The 19384-nt window shown below is 45.6% G+C and overlaps 1 protein-coding gene across 1 annotated transcript in view; it reads right to left on the reverse strand.

The window, feature by feature from the left end:
• WDR62 (WD repeat domain 62) overlaps window positions 1-19384 on the reverse strand; it is a 127821-nt gene that overhangs the window by 9278 nt on the left and 99159 nt on the right. Inside the window, exons 22-25 of the mRNA XM_082264684.1 lie at window positions 17894-18112; window positions 15764-15909; window positions 11279-11358; window positions 1901-2035 (exon numbers count right to left, since the gene is read on the reverse strand). Of these exons, the coding sequence (XP_082120810.1) occupies window positions 1901-2035; window positions 11279-11358; window positions 15764-15909; window positions 17894-18112 (580 nt within the window). The remainder of the gene's footprint in view (window positions 1-1900; window positions 2036-11278; window positions 11359-15763; window positions 15910-17893; window positions 18113-19384) is intronic.

Consider the following 19384-nt stretch of genomic DNA (forward strand, 5'->3'; position numbering starts at 1 on the left):
ATAAGGGGCACGCTGATGGGCACATTTTATGTTAGGGGGCACTCTGATGGGCACATTTTATGTTAGGGGGCACGCCGATGGGCACATTTTATGTTAGGGGGCACGCTGATGGGCACATTTTATGTTAGGGGGCACTCTGATGGGCAAAACAAAACATTTAAATCAGCATTGCTCTTAACATAAAATATGCCCATTAGCGTGCCCCTTAAAATAAAATATGCCCATCAGAGTGCCCCTTAACATAAAATATGCTCATCAGCATGTCCCTTAGCATAAAATAAGGGGCACGCTGATGGCCACATTTTATGTCAAGGGGCACTTTATAGGGCACTCTAATATAATTAGCATGGCAAGTGGCAACAACATATGGCAGTCTGCACACTAATGCTTGTGCAGCTGCCAGCTACCGTATTCTTCTCCCCCAAATGTGCTCAGCTCCACATCACATACCTCAACTGCAGCCAGAGCCAAAAGCCGCGAACAGGGGGGCGGGACTTGGACCTAGTGTGAAGGAGCCGCCAGTCAGGAGCAGGGGGCGGGACGCGCGCGTGACGTCACACCCCCTACTCGCGGCCGAACAGGACACCGGCGGCGTGTGAGAAGGGAGCCGCGAGCCGCAATGAGGAAGGTGAGCGGTCAGGGCGGAAGCTACAGAGGATCATTGCATACATTATCAGAGGGTTACTTACTGCAGAGGACATTTTTTACATAGATCATAATAGAGGACCGCGAGCCGCAATGAGGAAGGTGAGACATTGTTCGGCTCAAAATTATTCGGCCTTTTGATTTATTCGGCCGAACACCGAAAGTGCCATTTTCTCTATTTTCGGCCGAATAATGTTCGGCCGCCGAATATTAGGTGCATCCCTAAAATTTTAGAATATAAAAGCTTTTTAAACTTAAAAACATGGGCTTCCATATTTGGCAATTGGCATCCACACAGAGAGCTTCTATGGTATAGTGTCATGGAAGCGGTTATAAAACCAGGTACGAAATTAGCACAGCTCCTATACCACAAAATACAAGTCCTCAATGTTATCATTTGAGCGGAGCTTAACAGTCAGTATGATGTAATGAAAGGAATGGGCAAAAAATTATTTTAGGTGTCAGCTTTAGGACTGCATGCAAGGGAATAAGGAAAAGATCTTTACTGCAATTTTTATAGAGAGGTCATAACCTCATTTTAACTACTGGAAACCCACGTAAGTTGGTAAAGGATTATCTTCGGTTTACATTGTGGTTTGTCTACTTTAGAAGTTTCCTACCCCTCTTCGGGTGTGGCCACCAGGACAGTAATTATGATTTTTGTGTGTATTGCTGCTGCTCCAGTTAAGTTGGTACTGTCAGACTACTCCTCCCATGTAGTACAGGGTGCAAGCCCAGTTCACTACGGTTTCACTCCAAATTTATGTACAGTTGATTATACAATAACGCTTTCATCCAAATTTCCATGGGTGTGCAACCGTCCAGAATGGTTTAATTTCGAATAATAACTTTTGGTTTACTGAGCCGGGCATCCTGCCTTTTTTTTTTTGGCCAGTGTCCATTCACCTAAAGGTGGCAGAAAACCCAAATAGTCACGACCATGAAGTACCCCATGTCCTGATCAAAAAATTAGGGATTTTTTTTCCTAATGTAGAGTCACTAGAGTAAGAAGAGATAGGACCTTTATAATAAGCAATAAAGAACCAGACTAAGGTTATATCTTTTCCCCACATTATCCAAAATTTTGTCCTTTTATGTCCATTTAAGGCTGTATTTCGTAACAATAAAACAAATATATCCATTTACAAAAAAGGCCTCTGTTCAAAAAGATGTGCACATGTACAGAGCCATCTGCTTTCACCTCCCATCCACACTTCAAGTCGTCATAGGTAGAGCAATCAAATGCTTAAATCACCTTCTGCAAGCGCATCTGTTATGGTGTCAAAATGCTTCTGAATGAAGGACTCTTCTAGACTCTCTGGGTGGAAATTCTCCTCCACATCATTCTCATCCAGGTCAGAGCAATTGCTAGAAGCCAGCGAGTCCTCATCTGTCAAAAATTTGAAAACTGTAATTTTTAGTAACTTATCAATACTATATATAATAAATTCCTACATACTCTGTACTCTAAAATTTTGTTTTGGCTAGTGTTAACATATATGTGGACTGATTAGTAAAAAAAAATTCAGGCTGTAGTGCAGGTGCATTCTATAAAACAGCGCTAATTCCATAACAGAAAAAAAATGTATTTTTTTGTACTCACTGTAAAATCCCTTTCTTGGAGTACATTGAAGACCACAGGTCCGAACCCTTTTGTACTAATAATAAAGTTCTTGGTACCGCTTGCTACAAATCTAAAGCGAAAAAACTGAATTTTTGTAAAATATTACCGTAAAATTCCTTTCTCTGAGTCCTCCGACAGTCGCCGCCACTTCATAATCTTCACTAATGGGTAATTGACCTTTGCTCCGCAGGAGTAGCTAGGCAACAAGATTTGTTAATATCAAAGCTTTTAGCATATCACACCCCTAGGGGGTGGTCCCCTCAGTCAATACCTCCCTGCTTCCAGCATTCTCAACTCAGTTTCAGTAGCATAGCAGTAGAGTACATAGACAAACCCCAAAGAGGGGCGGGGGCGGCGACTGTCGGAGGACTCAGAGAAAGGAATTTTACGGTAAGATTTTACAAAAATTCAGTTTTCTCTTACGTCCTCCGACAGTCGCCGCCACTTCATAATCTTCACTCATGGGGACGTCCCAGAGCAGTGTAGACCTGAGGGGTGGGAAAAAAACGCAGCCGCGCCTAAAGCAACGCAGTACCCACAGCAGAGAAAGGAACCTTACCAAAGTAAGAGAACCAACCTGGCAACAGGAAAAACGTGCTCAACAGGAGCAACAACCCAGGAAGAACAAGTAACCCAGGGGTAAAAACACCCCAACAGCCAAGGGCCCAAACAAGGGACCCTAAGGCACTGCCGCACTAAGAACTTTACGGCCAAAGGAAGCATCTGCCGATGCCTGAACATCCACTTTGTAAAATTTTGAGAAGGTGTGAACGGACGACCAAGTCGCCGCCTTACACACCTGGGCCACAGAAGCCTGATGACGATAGGCCCAAGACGTACTCAGAGATCTGGTAAAGTGCGCCTTCACAGGGAAAGGAGGAACCTTCCTCCTCAAAGCATAGGCTTGCACAATCGTCTGTCTGATCCATTTGGCGATGGTAGCAGCCGACGCCGCCATGCCCTTCCGAGGTCCCTCTGGAAGGACGAATAGGGAATCCGACTTGCGAAAGGACTTAGTCGATGACAGGTAAAACCTGATCGCCCGAACAACATCCAAGGCATGCAAAGCCACCTCCTTCGGATGCTTAGGCTTCGCGCAAAGCGAAGGCAAGACAATGTCCTCATTCAGGTGAAATTCCGAGATCCTCTTCGGAAGAAAGGAAGGGTTAGGTCGCAAGACCACCTTATCCAAGTGAAGCACCAAGTAGGGAGAGCTGCAGGACAAAGCTGCCAGCTCCCACACCCTGCGAGCCGAAGTGATCGCCACCAAAAAGGCAACCTTTTTGGACAACAGAGACAACGAGATCTCCCTGATCTTTTCAAAGGGAGCCTGTTGTAACACGGACAGAACCAAGTTCAAGTCCCATGGAGGCAAAAGTTCCCTCCTAGGAGGGGCCAAATGTCCCACCCCCTGAACAAAGGTGCTAATCAATGAATTAGATGCCACTGGGCGCTGAAAAAGAACGGCCAGCACAGAAATCTGACCCTTAATTGTGGCCAGCGCCAAACGCTGGTCCACTCCAGTTTGGAGGAAAGCCAACACTCTCGACACAGAGTATGAGCGAAGAGAATACCCCCTGGACTCACACCAGGCAAAGTACGCTTTCCAAGTACGGTAGTAAATTTTTCACGAAGAGGCTTTTCTAGCCTTGATCAAAGTGGGAATGACCTCAGGGGAGAGACCCCTATCCTTCAGGACCTGGCTTTCAACAGCCAGGCCGTTAAAGCCAGCGACTGTAAAGCAGGATGGAATATCGGCCCTTGAGACAGAAGGTCGTCCCGAAGCGGCAGACGCCACGGAGCGTCGACTGCCAGATTTACGATGTCTGCGTACCAAGACCGGCGAGGCCAGTCCGGTGCCACCAGAATCACCGCGTGCGGTTCCGAGGCCAGTCTGCGAAGCACCCTGGACAGCAGCTGAATCAGTGGAAAGGCATACATCAGACGATACTGATGCCAGGGCACCACTAACGCGTCTGCCCGAGGATCGCGCGTCCTTGCCACGAACCTTTCCACCTTGTTGTTCAGACGAGACGCGAACAGGTCCACATCTGGAAGACATCCGGGTGAAGAGACCATTCCCCCTGATCCAGGGTCTGGCGACTCAGATAGTCCGCCTGCCAGTTCTCCACCCCCGGAATGTGTACAGCCGTTATTGCCGGGACGTGCGTCTCGGCCCACGACAGAATGCTGTGTACTTCCCGAGCAGCACGGGCACTCCTGGTGCCCCCTTGATGGTTGATGTAGGCCACTGCTGTGGCATTGTCCGTCTGAACCCGAACCGGACGGCCCTGAAGCCGTTCCGACCAATGCAGAAGGCAAAGTTTTATCGCTCGCAATTCCAGAATGTTGATCGGAAGGGAGGATTCCTCCTCCGACCAAGTTCCCTGGGCGGACAGAACGCCCAGAACACCACCCCAGCCCGACAGGCTGGCATCCGTGGTGATTACCGTCCACGACAAGGGACGAAAGGACTTGCCCCCCCACACCGCCGGGGACTGGAGCCACCACAAAAGACCCCTTCGGGTGTGGCGGCTCAACGAAAGCTGCCGATCCAGAGATTGTGGACGCCCGTCCCACTTGGCCAAGATCTCCGCTTGAAGATCCCGCGTGTGAAACTGGGCGAAGGGAATCGCCTCGAAATGTCCGGAGGGACGAGCACTGAGTGTCCCTGAGGGACCTGACCTCGTCCTGAAGTGTCCGGAGCTTGTCTTCCGGCAGGAAGACCTTCGATTGAGCAGAGTCCAGGATCATCCCCAGGTAGGGAAGACGAACCGACGGACACAACGTTGATTTTGGAAAATTTATCGTCCAACCAAACTCCTGCAGAGTCTGCATCGTGGTGGACAGGTCGTTCACCAGGCCCTGACTGGTCGCAGACCGAAGCAAGATATCGTCCAGATATCCCAAGACAGAGACGCCCTGGGCTCTCAATAAAGCCAGGACCGGCGCAAGCACCTTGGTGAAAACCCGCGGAGCCGAAGCGAGACCGAAGGGTAACGCCACGAATTGGTAATGATCCTCCGCAATGGCGAATCGAAGGTACCTCTGGTGACCCTCGAAAATGGGGATGTGAAGGTACGCATCCTTCAGATCGATGGAGGCCATGAATTCCCCCGGAACCAGGGCAGCCACCACTGAGCGCAGGGATTCCATGCGGAACTTGCGAACCCGCACAAAGCGGTTCAGAGCTTTCAAGTCCAGAATCGGACGCACTTTGCCCTCCTTTCTGGGCACAGTGAACAGATTGGAGTAGAACCCCCGAAATCTGTCCCGATGAGGCACCGGAACCACCACTCCCTGGGCCCGCAGATCCCGCACCGCCAGGTGCAGATCCTGCAAACACTCCGGAGACAGCTGAAGATTTGAGGGAAAAAATCTGCTCGCCGGCCGAGAGAGAAACTCGATCTTGTATCCAGATCGAACGATTTCCTGAACCCACCTGTCCCGAATGTGGGCCAGCCAGGGTTGAAGAAAACTGAGCAAACGTCCCCCCACCCCAGAACCGGGTGAGGGCGCCCCTTCAGGCCGAATTGGTATGGGCAGCGGGCCCGGACTGGCCGGACTTCTGCTTACCTGCCCACGGCTTCTTCTGGGAGCCTTGGCCCTTGAAGGGCTTGCCCTTGTATTGCGACCGAAAGGCACGAAAGGACCCCCGAGAGGGCCTGAACGAGGTATTCTTCTTACCGCGAACAAACTTATTCTTGTGAGCTTGGGGCAAGAGAGTGCTCTTACCCGCGGAAATTCCCTTTATCAGAGAATCCAAAGATCCCGCGTAGGGAAGATTAGCTAGAGTCTTGCGAGAGGATTGGTCAACCGACCAACATTTCAGCCATATCAGGCGACGGTTCAACACCGTGACACTGGAGAGGCGTGCAGCCAAAGGGACTAAATCCAAGTCCGCATCGCACAAATACATGGCACCCTGATGAATTTGATCTACCATAGCCAACGTTGTCGGCGGAGCAGAGTCAGCCACCAGGGTGCGCCTGAGCACCTGCGTCCAATCCGCAATAGCTTGGGCTGCCATAATGGAAGCAAAAATAGGCTTCAGCATAGAACCAGCAACCGTATAAGAATGACGGGCCAGAGACTCCAATCTCCTGTCCGTAGGGTCCCGGAACACCGGGGTATCCTCAGCAGGAATCGCAGTAGATTTATTCAAAACTGCCACCGCGCGATCCACCTGAGGCGGCACACACCAACGCTCATCAGTGGTGGGTGTAAATGGATAACGCAGCTTGAACTTACTTGGCACAGTAAAAGGCTTCTTTAAATTGCGCCATTGCTCATCAACAGCGCGCTGAAATTCCGCAGGGCAGGGAAAAACCTGCGCTGATTTGCGTTTCCTTTTCGTCCCATAAGAGGACATCAAAGCAGGAGGACACGGTTCATCCTGCAGATGCAGTGTTTCCTTGATAGAAGTAATCAACTCATCCATGAGTGCAAACTCTTCAGGCGAGCCAGGGGGAGAAGTATCAACTCCTTCTACCTCAGCCTCCCCTTCAGACCCCATAAGGTCCAGAGATGAACGAGACCCTGAGAAGGGCACTCCAGCCATAGCAGCCCCATCGCCCTCTGAATCAGAGGAAATGGATAATCTGGGCCGTTTTGCGGATCGATCAGCCACTAGCATCTGCACCTGAGAAGCCAAGTTCGCCAAAACAGCAGCCAGATCAGCCCCCTCGGGGGATGCAGCAGCCCCTTGGCCCCCCACCAAGGTGGGAGAAAAATTGCAATCCTGAGAATCCATGCCCCAGTATCAACTGAAATAAAGTACTGCCCCTTTAAGACGGCGGCGAGCGCAGCCCACTGCACACTACTGTATGCACCGACCCCCGCAGGGATAAGGAGCCCTGAGCAAGGAAATACAGGATAAGGAAGGTAAAAACCTGGAGAGAGCACACAGCTGCTGCCACCGATCACTGTTCCAGAGCAAAAGGAAGTGATGCAATGACTGACCGCCCTATATAGCCTATGAAGGCTTCACAAACATGGCCGCTCGGCTGAGGGAATCAAGGCAACAAGAAAATGGCGCCGACATGTGCTTGCAGGAGAGATCGCCGCCAAAATGGCGGCGTTTGGCGCCAAAACACCGCGCTGTAACACAGGGCCGGTCATCACAGTTTGCCAAGAAAAAATGGCGGGCCGCAGCAGCGGTCGCCGCATAGCATGTCTGAGCCCAGTCTGCCCCATACATCACACACAGCAGAGCGGGAGAGCCCCCCCCCCCCCCCCCCGCAGCCCACAGAAAGGCAGCTATTCCACACAGGAATCTGACAGGGAGCTCAGCACTTACACAGACATGCGGGTCACACAGTCACAGACTGACACCCAAACAGACAGGTCCCCACATAGAAATTTACTTACCATTCCGGATGGCGTGGGGAGCCTTCTCTAGCGACCAAACCGCTGTACAGAACAGGGAGTGTCAGAGCCAGGACGCAGTAGACTGCGGTGCGAAACCGCAAATGGTGTCCGGTGAGGTAGCCACCTCACAGGCAGCATCCCTGCAGCGAACAGGGATGGGTCGTTCAATATGCCAGGAAAAACCTGAGCTGAACGCTCGATGGCAGGCTGGGGAAACCCCTGGCTCTCAGCCCTGGGATCCAGGGTGGCCAGACCGAGACCCAGCTCCGCATGATCATCTTCATCCGAAGAAAACTAAAACTAATGCTGAGAAAAAAACAGCTAAGTAAAAGAAAGAGAAAAATACTTGAAATAAAATCCAAAAGAGGAAAGAAGGCTGAGACTGAAAGCCCCAGCACAGGAAACAGCCAGCCACTCCTAAGCTAGGCAATTGAAAACTGAGTTGAGAATGCAGGAAGCAGGGAGGTATTGACTGAGATGACCACCCCCTAGGGGTGTGATATGCTAAAAGCTTTGATATTAACAAATCTTGTTGCCTAGCTACTCCTGCGGAGAAAAAGGTCAATTACCCATTAGTGAAGATTATGAAGTGGCGGCAACTGTCGGAGGACGCAAGAGAAAAAGGGTTTTCCTGTGCTGGTCTACAGGTGCTTTTTTTCCCCTTGCCAGTGTCCATTCCTTCTGTAGGTGGCAGTTTAACCTGAAGATAAAATACTTTGCGTTCCATGTTGGACTCCCAGTAAAGGATTTTAAAGCAAGTATGAAAACTCTATTTGCTTTCTCATTTATTGCTGGACACTGGACGTCTTTCAGCATTAGGACACCCAATAGAGGTCCAGCTGAGAAGTAAACAACACAGCAAACAATGCTAACAGGTCCAAGAAGAAACAACAAAACTTGGGACTGCCTGCAGGTCACAGAGCCACCTGAATGACCTTAGGCCAAAGCTGGCATCAGATGAACCCTGAATATCCACCTAATACACAGTGTTATTTCGTCGACAAGAAGATTTTCATCAACAAAATGAGCACTATATTAGTCAAATAAATACGACTAAAACAATTCAGATGACTAAAATACAACTATAACTAAAATGGCATGTTATTCAAAAGACTAGGACTAAAATGAAATTGAAATTTGACATCAAAATTAACATTGCACTACAACATAACAACAACTAGGGGCATCCACTAAGCTGCTGAAAGAAATAAATCAAAATGAGGAAAAAGGCTTTTCTCATTTTTTCCTCCAATTTTTAATGTTCCTGAAATATTCAGGTAATATGTGCCATGGCATTACAGCCAATAGAGTTAACAGTGTTTTGGGTTTTATTATATTTTAAAGTTGCACTTTTGTTTGTCAAAAGCTATATATTGGTTTATAAAACTTGGTTTTATTTCTAAAGAAGTTATAGATAGATCACAAGGGCTAAATCTTTGTCTGTAGTGAATGTTCAAACCTTAATACCATAAATAACATGCTATTAGATTTTTTTTACTCCAGGAGTATAGAAGTTTGGAAATTCTAGAGAAATGCATTACAAAGTTAACTAAACCCATTCGGTTTTAGTAAACTAAAACTCGACAAACAATTCAGATGATTAAAATACTACCAAAAGTAAAATGACATTTAAGTCAAAAGACTATGACTAAAACCAAATAGAAATTTGACGTTAAAATAAACACTGCTGATAGAACCTGGAGAATGTGTGAATAGAAGACCAGCTATCAGTCTTTCAAATCTGGGAAACAGAAATTGGTGCTAAAAAGTCCAAACAGATCGAATACAGCATCTCTTGACAGGAAAAGGTGGAGCACGATCTTTGACACCATAAGCTTGGATAATGGTCAGTCTGAGTCATCTAGAGATGGTGAAACAAGAAACTCAAGCATCGGCGGGGATCAGTCTTTATGAAGGAAGTAGTAGTTCAATTCGCACAGACCAAACCACATCCAGGCAATAATGCGAGATCCCCCCTTGATGACTGGAACTGGACAAAGGGACAGAAGAAAGATGTTCTGATTGAGGTGAAAAGACCAAGACTCCCTTAGGTAGAAAGGAAGTTCTGAGCCTCAACACTAACTTATCCTTATGCAAAACCAGGAAGGGTTCTTTGCAAGACAAGGCTGCCAGCTTAGACATTCAACTTAACTTGTAGAGATGATGGCTAAAAAAAAAAAAAAACAGCACTTTATGGGTGCAATTAGTGAGAGCAAGGTCTCTAAATTGTTTAATGTTGGACTGCGGAATCCATCTGAGAAGTGCTCATTCTCTTTAGATCTAGTCTGGATACCATTATCAAGGATACTACTGTTGGCAGAAGCACCCATTTCCCTCAGAGGAAGAAGCTTAAAAAAGGTACTAAATCAGGGAAGGGTCATTCCTCACTGGAGGTTACTTCATTCCTGCAACCTACTAAGTCCAAACCCAAGCTTAGCTCCCAGTCCACCCCTCAAGGTCTTCATCTCAATACCCCAACAGCTCAGACAAAATCTACCTCAGCACAGGGGTGCACTCACACTTTTCAAATGGGGAGGATATTGAATATCCATTGTGAACACTTGGACAGCTTGCATTGCAGATGCTTGGGTGCAGGAGGTATAGGTTTGTTCCTTAGCCATCTCCTTGGTTTCTCACCTCCAACGTTTCTTTGCCACCACTCAGGTTAGTTCTTGCGGCAGAGCAGTGGAAGAGGTTTTACTCAAACTTGCGTGTGGTTCCTAAACCCAAAGAGAGCCTCTACCTCTCTTTGAATAAACACATTTAGTGCTTTATAATCTAAGTCAGAAATTCTGTATGGAATTCACCTAGTCTGTCATCATCTCCCTTTATCAAGAAGACTTTCTGGCTTCTGTGGACAATGATGCATTTCTGCATGTCCCCATATTTCCAGGGTACCAACGTTTTCTAAAGAGAGCTGTGGGTACCCTAGTCTCTGCTTGTGGCCCTGCCATTTTGCTTTTTCTGCACCTCAGGTGTTCACCAAGGTGCTGGCCTCAGTTCTAGCCCGGCTGTGGGACAACCCCATGGTGGGATACTTGGATGACCTTCTGTTGAGGTAACAGTCAGTACAGGTTCTCTCTGACAATGCCTAGCCTTGACTATCCAGACATTGTAACACTGGAACAGGTTCATCACTTGGAATATTCCCCAGTTGGTAGCCAGGAGTGATCATGTGTGCACTCCTAGCTGTCAGACAGCACTGCCTCCAAAAGCCCTGATCTCACCCTCATCATGGTTTCTAGTAATGCGATTACCAAGTTAACAATGATATAGTGAACACAAAGAGGTTTGTTACAGGTTTTAAGGAGTTGCATTTAAGCAGAGCATCATCAGTTCTACCTGTTAATCCTCAGCATAGATCATGTGATCAGTTCTAGTTAAGGGGCTAACAAGGAGATAGGAAATTCCATAAAATTACAGTATGAATTATTCCATTCCCATCAGTTACAGTATCCTAGTTTGATAGTAAACTAAAATATAAATCAGTCTATTTCAATGAAGACACACACACACACACACACAGAATTTAATTTAACAGAAAAATAAAATGAATGAATTAAATATGTAGAAAAAATGTACAGCTGATCATTTCTTAATCAGATTGGGTAGCACCACAGTAAGTACTTGGAGAGTTACCTTGGTCACAGGCCGATAAGAGTTCATTAGTGTTGGTGTCATGTCCTTTATCAAAGGTGCGCTCTTCAACAGCAAAGTCACTATGGAAAAAAAAAAAGAAGCAATTATGTGCATGTATGTAAAATAGAATTACGAACAAGGGGTTCATGTTAGGAAGGCATGCCAAAAGAAAACTGGATTTTTGTAAGAACTTACCGTAAAATCCTTTTCTCTGAAGCTCATTGACAGATGCAGCTCCATATTCTTCTTAACCATTGGGTTATGCTGCCCCCCCCCCCACAGGAGTAGGACAATAGGCCGGGGAAATTTTTTTTACCACGCCTATGGGGCAGTCCCTGAAGGCATACACCCACTCACTCTGCTATAGGATTCAGTTTGGTTGCAAGCAGTGTCAGAAGTAAAAAACCCCAACCCACTCAGAAATAGAGGGGCGGGTGCTGCGTCTGTCAATGAACATCAGAGAAAAGGATTTTACAGTAAGTCAAAAATCCAATTTTCTCCATCGTTCATTGACAGACGCAGCTCCATATTCTTCTTGATCATTGGGACGTCCCAAAGCAGTATTTGAATGAGGGGTGGGAAAACAAATTGGAGAAAGAACGCAATTCTCCAAAGGCTAAACTTAGCCAACCGGGTAACATGGAGCTCAACCAGGAGCAACTGGAGCTCACCTAGAAACATACACCCTCAAAGAGAAAAAAATTGCTTTTTTTAAACAGCAGCCTGCAAAACCTTGCGGCCAAAAGAAGCATCCGATGATGCCAACACATCTACTTTGCAGAATTTAGTGAACATGTGCACAGACGACCACGTTGCCGCCTTGCAAACTTGTATTACTGACACCCTAGCAGGATGCGCCTTCACATGGAAAGGTGGAACCTGACCTTTAAGTGAATACGCCTGTACCACCTTCTGCCTGATCCATCTGTACCACCTATTAGGGGGAGGAGACTTGGACGGACGAGCAGCGACCCACCAGCAGGGCTCCCGACAGCTACTGTTTTTGGCGTAGACAGTCCGCACAAGCCCATTGTGCTGATTCATGTGAGTGCAATTCTACTTTGAATGTGAATCAATTAAAGGATAATAGCAGTGTACACTTAGATGCCTCATTATCTTTATTCACATATCATGTCCATGGGATGGTGAGCGATCGATTCAGTAAGTGGCATTCCCTATACTGGTCTTATTGAGGATTCAAAGCTGGTTTAATACTTCAGTGAGGTGAGAGGCCATCTGGTGGCTAAACGGTGGTGTCACTTGTACTTTTATATGAAACATCTATCAAGCACCTTATTGAATTTTAATCCACGGTTATATTTATATTTTAGTGGACTCTTATGCACTTTACTTTGAATGCACTTTATGGACATTATATATTGCACTTAAGAGGAATATACATTGCACTTTAAGCGAGTTTATTGATTTATACAATGCACATTGTCACTTTATTTGATTTTATATAACTCCGGACAGACTACCTCTCCACTCGGGGTGGAGGTGCTGACGGCCAAGGGGCACACTGCGACTCAGGCCGAACCAGGTCGTGTGCGTCTGTTGTGGAAATTTTGATAGACATATTCTTTAGTTTAAATAGTCATAATGTCTCCCAGTGTCAAGTTTTACTGATAATCGATATTTAGAGTGATTATTGCTTTAACAGTCATTGAAAGACTTGTTAGTAATAAGATGGCAGCCATTTCCTGCCCATTGTACTTTCTGTGATTGGTGGTTGTGAAGCCACTCCCTGTAACTTCCTTTTGTTTCACTTGATGTAAATAAACCTGCTCAGCCCTGCCCTCACACAGAACAGATCAGAACTCAGAAGGAGGCACACACACACACACTGACACACACACACACACTCACATAACAGCTCACATAACAGCAGCTAACACATCATTCATCCATGAAGAGACACATAAACTCTCACACACAAACACTAGCTCTTATACACATGCACACACATACATATCCAATGGAGAGATACCTGGCAGATGGCATCGAAATGACCCAGCGCGTTTGTTCCTTTCTTTATCGCCGAGTGCTTGGTAAATCGTTATGCAAAAGAGCGGGCCATTTGTACTTTTTAGTACAAGCCTATTTATTTTCCACCACAGCGTCCCAGAAAAAAGTGTTTCACTCGCGGGCCGAGGTGTTTTCATTGGGGCTCTGTCGTGGCGAGGCCTAGCGCGGGGCTATAACCTGCACACGTTCGCTGGCTGGACAGGGCGACCTTAAGGATCTAGGATAACCAATCTGAAACCCAGTCCAGCTGTTGATTGCAGTTCTCTCAGGAACATAAATAGCTAAAAAATTAAAATTTTAATAAAAGGTTCCTTTTAAAATAAAAAACAAGCTAAGACCGAAGTCCCAGCCGGGAACTAGGTCCTACGCCTAAACTAGGCAGAAAAACTGAATCCTATAGCAGAGTGAGTGGGTGTATGCCTTCAGGGACTGCCCCATAGACGTGGTAAAGTTTTTCTAAAAAGTCCTACTCCTGTAGGGGGCAGCATAAACCAATGGTTAAGAAGAATATGGAGCTGCATCTGTCAATGAACGATAGAGAAATATTATTTTTTGCACCAAGAAAACTTTTAAAATACTTTTGTTGTTCAGATGTCTGCAGTGTAGAAATGACAGTTTGAAGACCGTTGGTTACTCTCTCTGCTCACATATCCCCTGCTGAACGGGACAGAGCCATATGAAAAGGACCCCAATGGAACAAGCTGAAGATCGAAGCTGATTGGTTGCCATGCACAGCTGATCCAGCTTTGATAAATATCCCCCTACTGTGTTGTCATGTCAAAAAAGGTAGAAGTATACTATATTTCTAGCACATGAACAGTTATTTTTCTGTACTTGCAGTGTGTAAAAAGGGATAAAACTTTAGAGACAGGCGCATGTTTTGCAGAGATGTACAAACTGTTTTTTTTTTGCCTTGACACACGCTTTAAAGCTGAATTCCAGGCAAACAGCTAAAAGCACATATAAAACACATATACTGTATGGAAGCAGTTTTACCTGCCAAACAAATTTTACTTCTGTCCATTCAGGCCTAAGATTTACACAAACCATTATGGTCTATCAGAGCAGAAGAAACAATTGTCCTCTGCTGCAAGTTGTGTATATCTGGCTACATGTTGTAAGACTTCACTTGTTGGATGGAGGAATTTCCGTCAACTGCGACTGTCAGAATAACAAAACAGTGGCTGGATCTAAATGAATGCACCTGCTGTTATGTTGACAATTTTCCACCTTTTTTTCCTAAAAGTTCAAATCGAAGGATGTTGGGCAGGAAGATGCCAACAGGGCCAGACACAGCTTGAATTTCTGCTAATCAGGAGCCAGAATTCCATTTATAGCCAGTTTAACACCTTCAGGTCTTCTCCCTCCCCAAGCCTGTCACTGGACAGTAAATGGAGAAGCAGCACACTGATTACCTCATCTCTCTGCTTTCTCCTCCTATCAGCATGTTCCTTGGCAGCACATGAGCACTACAACACAACTGACTATCTGCTTGTATTGCTACTCATTCTCCCAGTCTAATCTCCCAGCCCCAGGGGGATCTGTCCGCTGATCCCCACTGAGCAGGCAGATGAAAGGTCCATGTCCACTTCGCTATGCAGAGCGGACACAGACAGACACAGTCCTGCTCTCCTCTATGGGGCAATCAGATGGAAAACGGACCACCTATCCGTTTCCATCCAATGCCACCTGATCCGATCCACCAGACGGATGGAAAATAGGACCACCATCTGTCCGTTTTTGGTGGACAGAATCGAATCTAATGGCAGCGGGTGTCAGCAGACATGTCCGCTGACATCAGTCAGCCTGAAAAACTGACAGGCGGACCGAATCGGACAGTCATATGAAAGGGGCCTAAAGAATTGCAAGAGGCTGGTACCGAGTCCAAGTCAGGTCCTTACAAATGCTTGCATTTAGGAAAAATGCATCTAATGCCATTATAATATTAATATGCAATAAATATAATAGTTAAAAAACTTAAACCAAGATGTCGTGTTCCGCTGTGATCTTACTATAGCAGAATTAGACTATGGCCTCTTTCACACGGTCCGCCTCCGTAGGCGGATCCGTGTTGCTCAGCGGGGATCGATCCGCGATCCCCGCTGAGCCGGTGGATGACAGCTCCGTCCCCGCTTGCAGAGCGGAGAGGGAGGTGTCTTAGCCCCCGCTGCTCTCTATGGGGGATCGGATGTCCGCTCTCATCCGATCCGATCACTGAACGGATGGAAAAATAGGGTTTCCATCCATCCAGATTTCACGGACAGGATCGGACACGGATGGCAGCGGGTGTCAGCGGAGGTGTCTCCGCTGACATCCGCTGCCCCATAGAGCTGCATGGAGGATCCGATCAGATCCGCCTAAAAAACTGACAGGCGGATCTGATCGGATCGCCCGTGTGAAAGAGCCCTTAGTGTCTGATAATTCTAACCTTTAAGTACAGTGTTCACTTTCCTTTACCTTTCCTCCTGCTCAGATGTCTGCAGAGATGAAGGGTAGTATATGCCGTTGGAATCATTGGAACGAGCATCTATATCTTCTAGAGCGGCAGACATATCCATGATAAATGTTGTATTGCTATGGTCCTCATTTTTTTCCTCGGATTGCTGAGAGACAAAGTATTTATTTAGGTTTTACAATAACTTAACAAAAATTTAAATTATAGAAAGTATGAGTACTGATACAGCAATCTAAGCACCACTTAAACCGGCGCCCCCCAAGTATATCCACCCATACAGAGTACAGTAAAGAGTTCGCCAGAGAACACATCTATATAAAACCCTACCAATTATCCAGCAAGAATTTATTCCAGCCCAAAAACTTTTTTTCAGTAATTTGGGAAATGAAAAGCTGAAAGATCTTAGTTCCTCACTTCATTCCCTACTTTATTCACAACTAGATAAAAATTAAAAATGATTTTGCTTCGGAATCTTTGTTTTTTTCTTTTTACTTTTCCTCAGTACAGTTACTCTTTTGTATACTACATTTTTCATGTTAGCATGCATAATGCGCTGTTATGTCAGATTGTATACTCAGGTGCGGACCTATGGGACATATCCATGCTCAAAGGTCTTTTCACAAACTTCTATCTAAAGGCCAAAATTTCCTGAATGTTGGACCACTACTATGCGCATTTCGGATTTTGCACTAATGTTGCCTTATGTACCTCAAGGATTGCACTGCTGTACTGTGTGTACATTTTGACTGAGTTTCATGTTTTATATTCTCGGTTTCAATAAAGAATTTGAAAACATTTTTTTGCTGTAGTTGCACTTTTCAGGCCGTATTCACACTGTTCCATGTACTTTGCAGAAAGCAAGCCAACACAAATACTCAGGTTTGAATGGGCCCATTAAGGACGGTTTCCCTTTCACATCAAACTGCAGCGCATAAAATGTGAAGAAGCCACATTATGTCTACTTGAAATCCATTTACATGCAGCATATGCATACATTTTGCTGCATAAAAAAGGAAAACTGTAAAAAGTCCCTAAAACTTTCCATTTTTAAAGTGGTCTGGCATAGAACATTTTGGTAACACTGTTTTAAGTAGAACCTAATTAAAATGCAACCCCCCCCCCCCCCCCAACTACCTTCCAGAACCCTCAACATAATGTGCATTTATGTATAGCATATTTGAAAGTTTTGGCAGACTTAGTTCACCCAAGGACCCCCTCCAGCACTGACTCTCAAATAGCCTTAGTGTCCTCTGTATTATTCCCCAGCAAGGCAGGCTGGTTGGCATCTTAAACGCCGATTACAAAGTACATATTTTGGCAAAAATACAAACCAATATCCTTTTTGTTTTTTAAGGGTAATTTAAAAGCTCAATTGAAGCTTAGAAAAAGCCGTTCGATAAATGAAATAGTGATAGCTGATTGCGGAGCTACTGGACTGGCTCAGCAAGGAGCGCCGTCAGGTTGGTATCCCAGTTACCATGCAGATTGCAGTTGTCATTCTCTGCATGTACCTTAGATTTTGGGCTGCAACCTAAAGCTGAACATGCAGTGGATCGGTGTCCGTACCGCATGGGTTAACTGCTCGTTTCTGTCTAGGGGTTCGGAGAGCTGAGATATACTCACCTAACCCTCGGATCCTTCCAGGGCAAGACTGATCCCTTTGTCTCCTGCACTCCAGCAATCTTGTGCAGTGGACTGTTCCATGACATCATCACGCCCATAGAATGGCTCTGGAGGTGAAGACATCAGGAACAGTCCACCACTGGATGTGGGGGAGAGCATTGTTTTCAGGCGGATTGAAGGATCAGGTGAGTATAGTCGCTGGGTTTACCCCTAGAGAAAACAAGCAGTTAAGTTATGCAGCATATCTACCTGCTTTTTCTAAGCTTCAGTTGGGCTTTAATGGATGTATATTCACAGCCTCCATTCCTCTTGCTAGTGACAACACTCAGCTACCAATAAAGGCACTCCAAACAAGAACCAGAATGCAGTGAAGGAAAGCTTGAAAGGGAGCCTCTCATCCCCCATGTTCTAGCACAGTTTAAAAGGACTTAAAATAACAGAGAATTCCTATTCAAGTCAAATTAGAAAAGTTTTCCAGAAGAAAGGCCTGGTTTACTGGTGCCACTCACCTCCAGCATGTGCTGGAAACTTCTTGGCTCCACACATTCTATGTCTGCTGTGTCATCCAGAAAGGAATTCTCAGATTGGCATGGTGTATCGCAGTAACTCAAATCATTACAGTTCAGGAATTTCCGAAGGACATCCGAATTGTCACTCTGAGCCCAGCGCCCCTGAGGCTTGTAGTGATTTTGTGAAAGGACAACCAATGGTTCATTCAGGTCTCCCTGCTGTAATACAGATAAATAGAAACAATTGTAGTGAAATATGTAGCACTTACATCCAATGTATTTGTTTTACTGAAACAAGGCCAATTACATTTTCAGGCAGATATATTTAAAGAAAAACTCCAGGAGAGTTTTTTTTTTTTGCTCCAAACAAACTTTTTGCAACATAGAGCTTCCGCCTCATTCTGCATTCTTATTAACCACTTGCTGACCACCCATTAGCAGTTTCACTGCTACAGGGCGGCTGTGCTGCGCAGGATCATATATATATATATATATATATATATATATTTATATTACACACACACACCTCCACTTCCAGGTATCGCCAGTGGCTCGCCTCTGCTGCGATTCTATACAGCGGGAGCCAATCAGCGGGTCCAGCGAACCCGATGTCCGCCGGCACCCGTTGATTGTTTGGTACACGGGAAAAAGGATGATCTGCCTATGTAAACAAGGCAGATCGACGTTCTGTCAGTAGGGAAGGCAAAGCAAGAACATGAATCCGTACCTTCCCCTAGTAAAAGCACCTTCCACACGGTTAGAAATCACTGGCTAGGCACACAGTTAACCCTTTGAGTGCTCTCAATGTTTAACCCCCTTCCCAGCCAGTGTCATTAGTACAGTGGCAGTTCATCATTTTTAGCACTGTATTAATGTCACTGGTCCCCAGAAAGTGTCAGTGTCCTGATCGCCGCCATTACTATTAAAAAATAAATAAATACAAATATCCCATAGTTTGTAGATGCTATAACTTTTGGGCAAATCTATCAATATACGCTTATTGGGTTTTTTTTTTTTTTTTTTTTACCAAATATAAGTAGCAGAATACATTTTGGCCTAAATTTATGAAGAAATTATTATTTTTTTTTTTGGGTATGTTTTATAGCAGAAAAATGGATTTTTGTAAAATCTTACCGTAAAATCCTTTTCTCTTAGCTCATTGACAGACGTAGTCCTCGGTGATACAGCACCTTCGGGTTATGTTGCCTCCACAGGAGTAGGACTAGACAGGAAATAAAATGCTCTGGCCACACCCTAGGGGCAGTCCCAGAGGGTATATCCTCTCTCTCTCTCTCTGCCTCAGCAAATCAGTTATGTCATAAAAGCAGTCTTTAGAGAATTTAACCCAACCCAACTCAAAAAAACAGAGGGGCGGGTACTACGTCTGTCAATGAGCTAAGAGAAAAGGATTTTACGGTAAGATTTTACAAAAATCCATTTTTCTCTATCGCTCATTGACAGACGTAGTCCTCGGTGATACAGCACCTTCGG

This window comes from Pelophylax lessonae (assembly GCF_965119305.1).
Source record: "Pelophylax lessonae genome assembly, chromosome: 7".
NCBI lineage: Eukaryota > Metazoa > Chordata > Amphibia > Anura > Ranidae > Pelophylax > Pelophylax lessonae.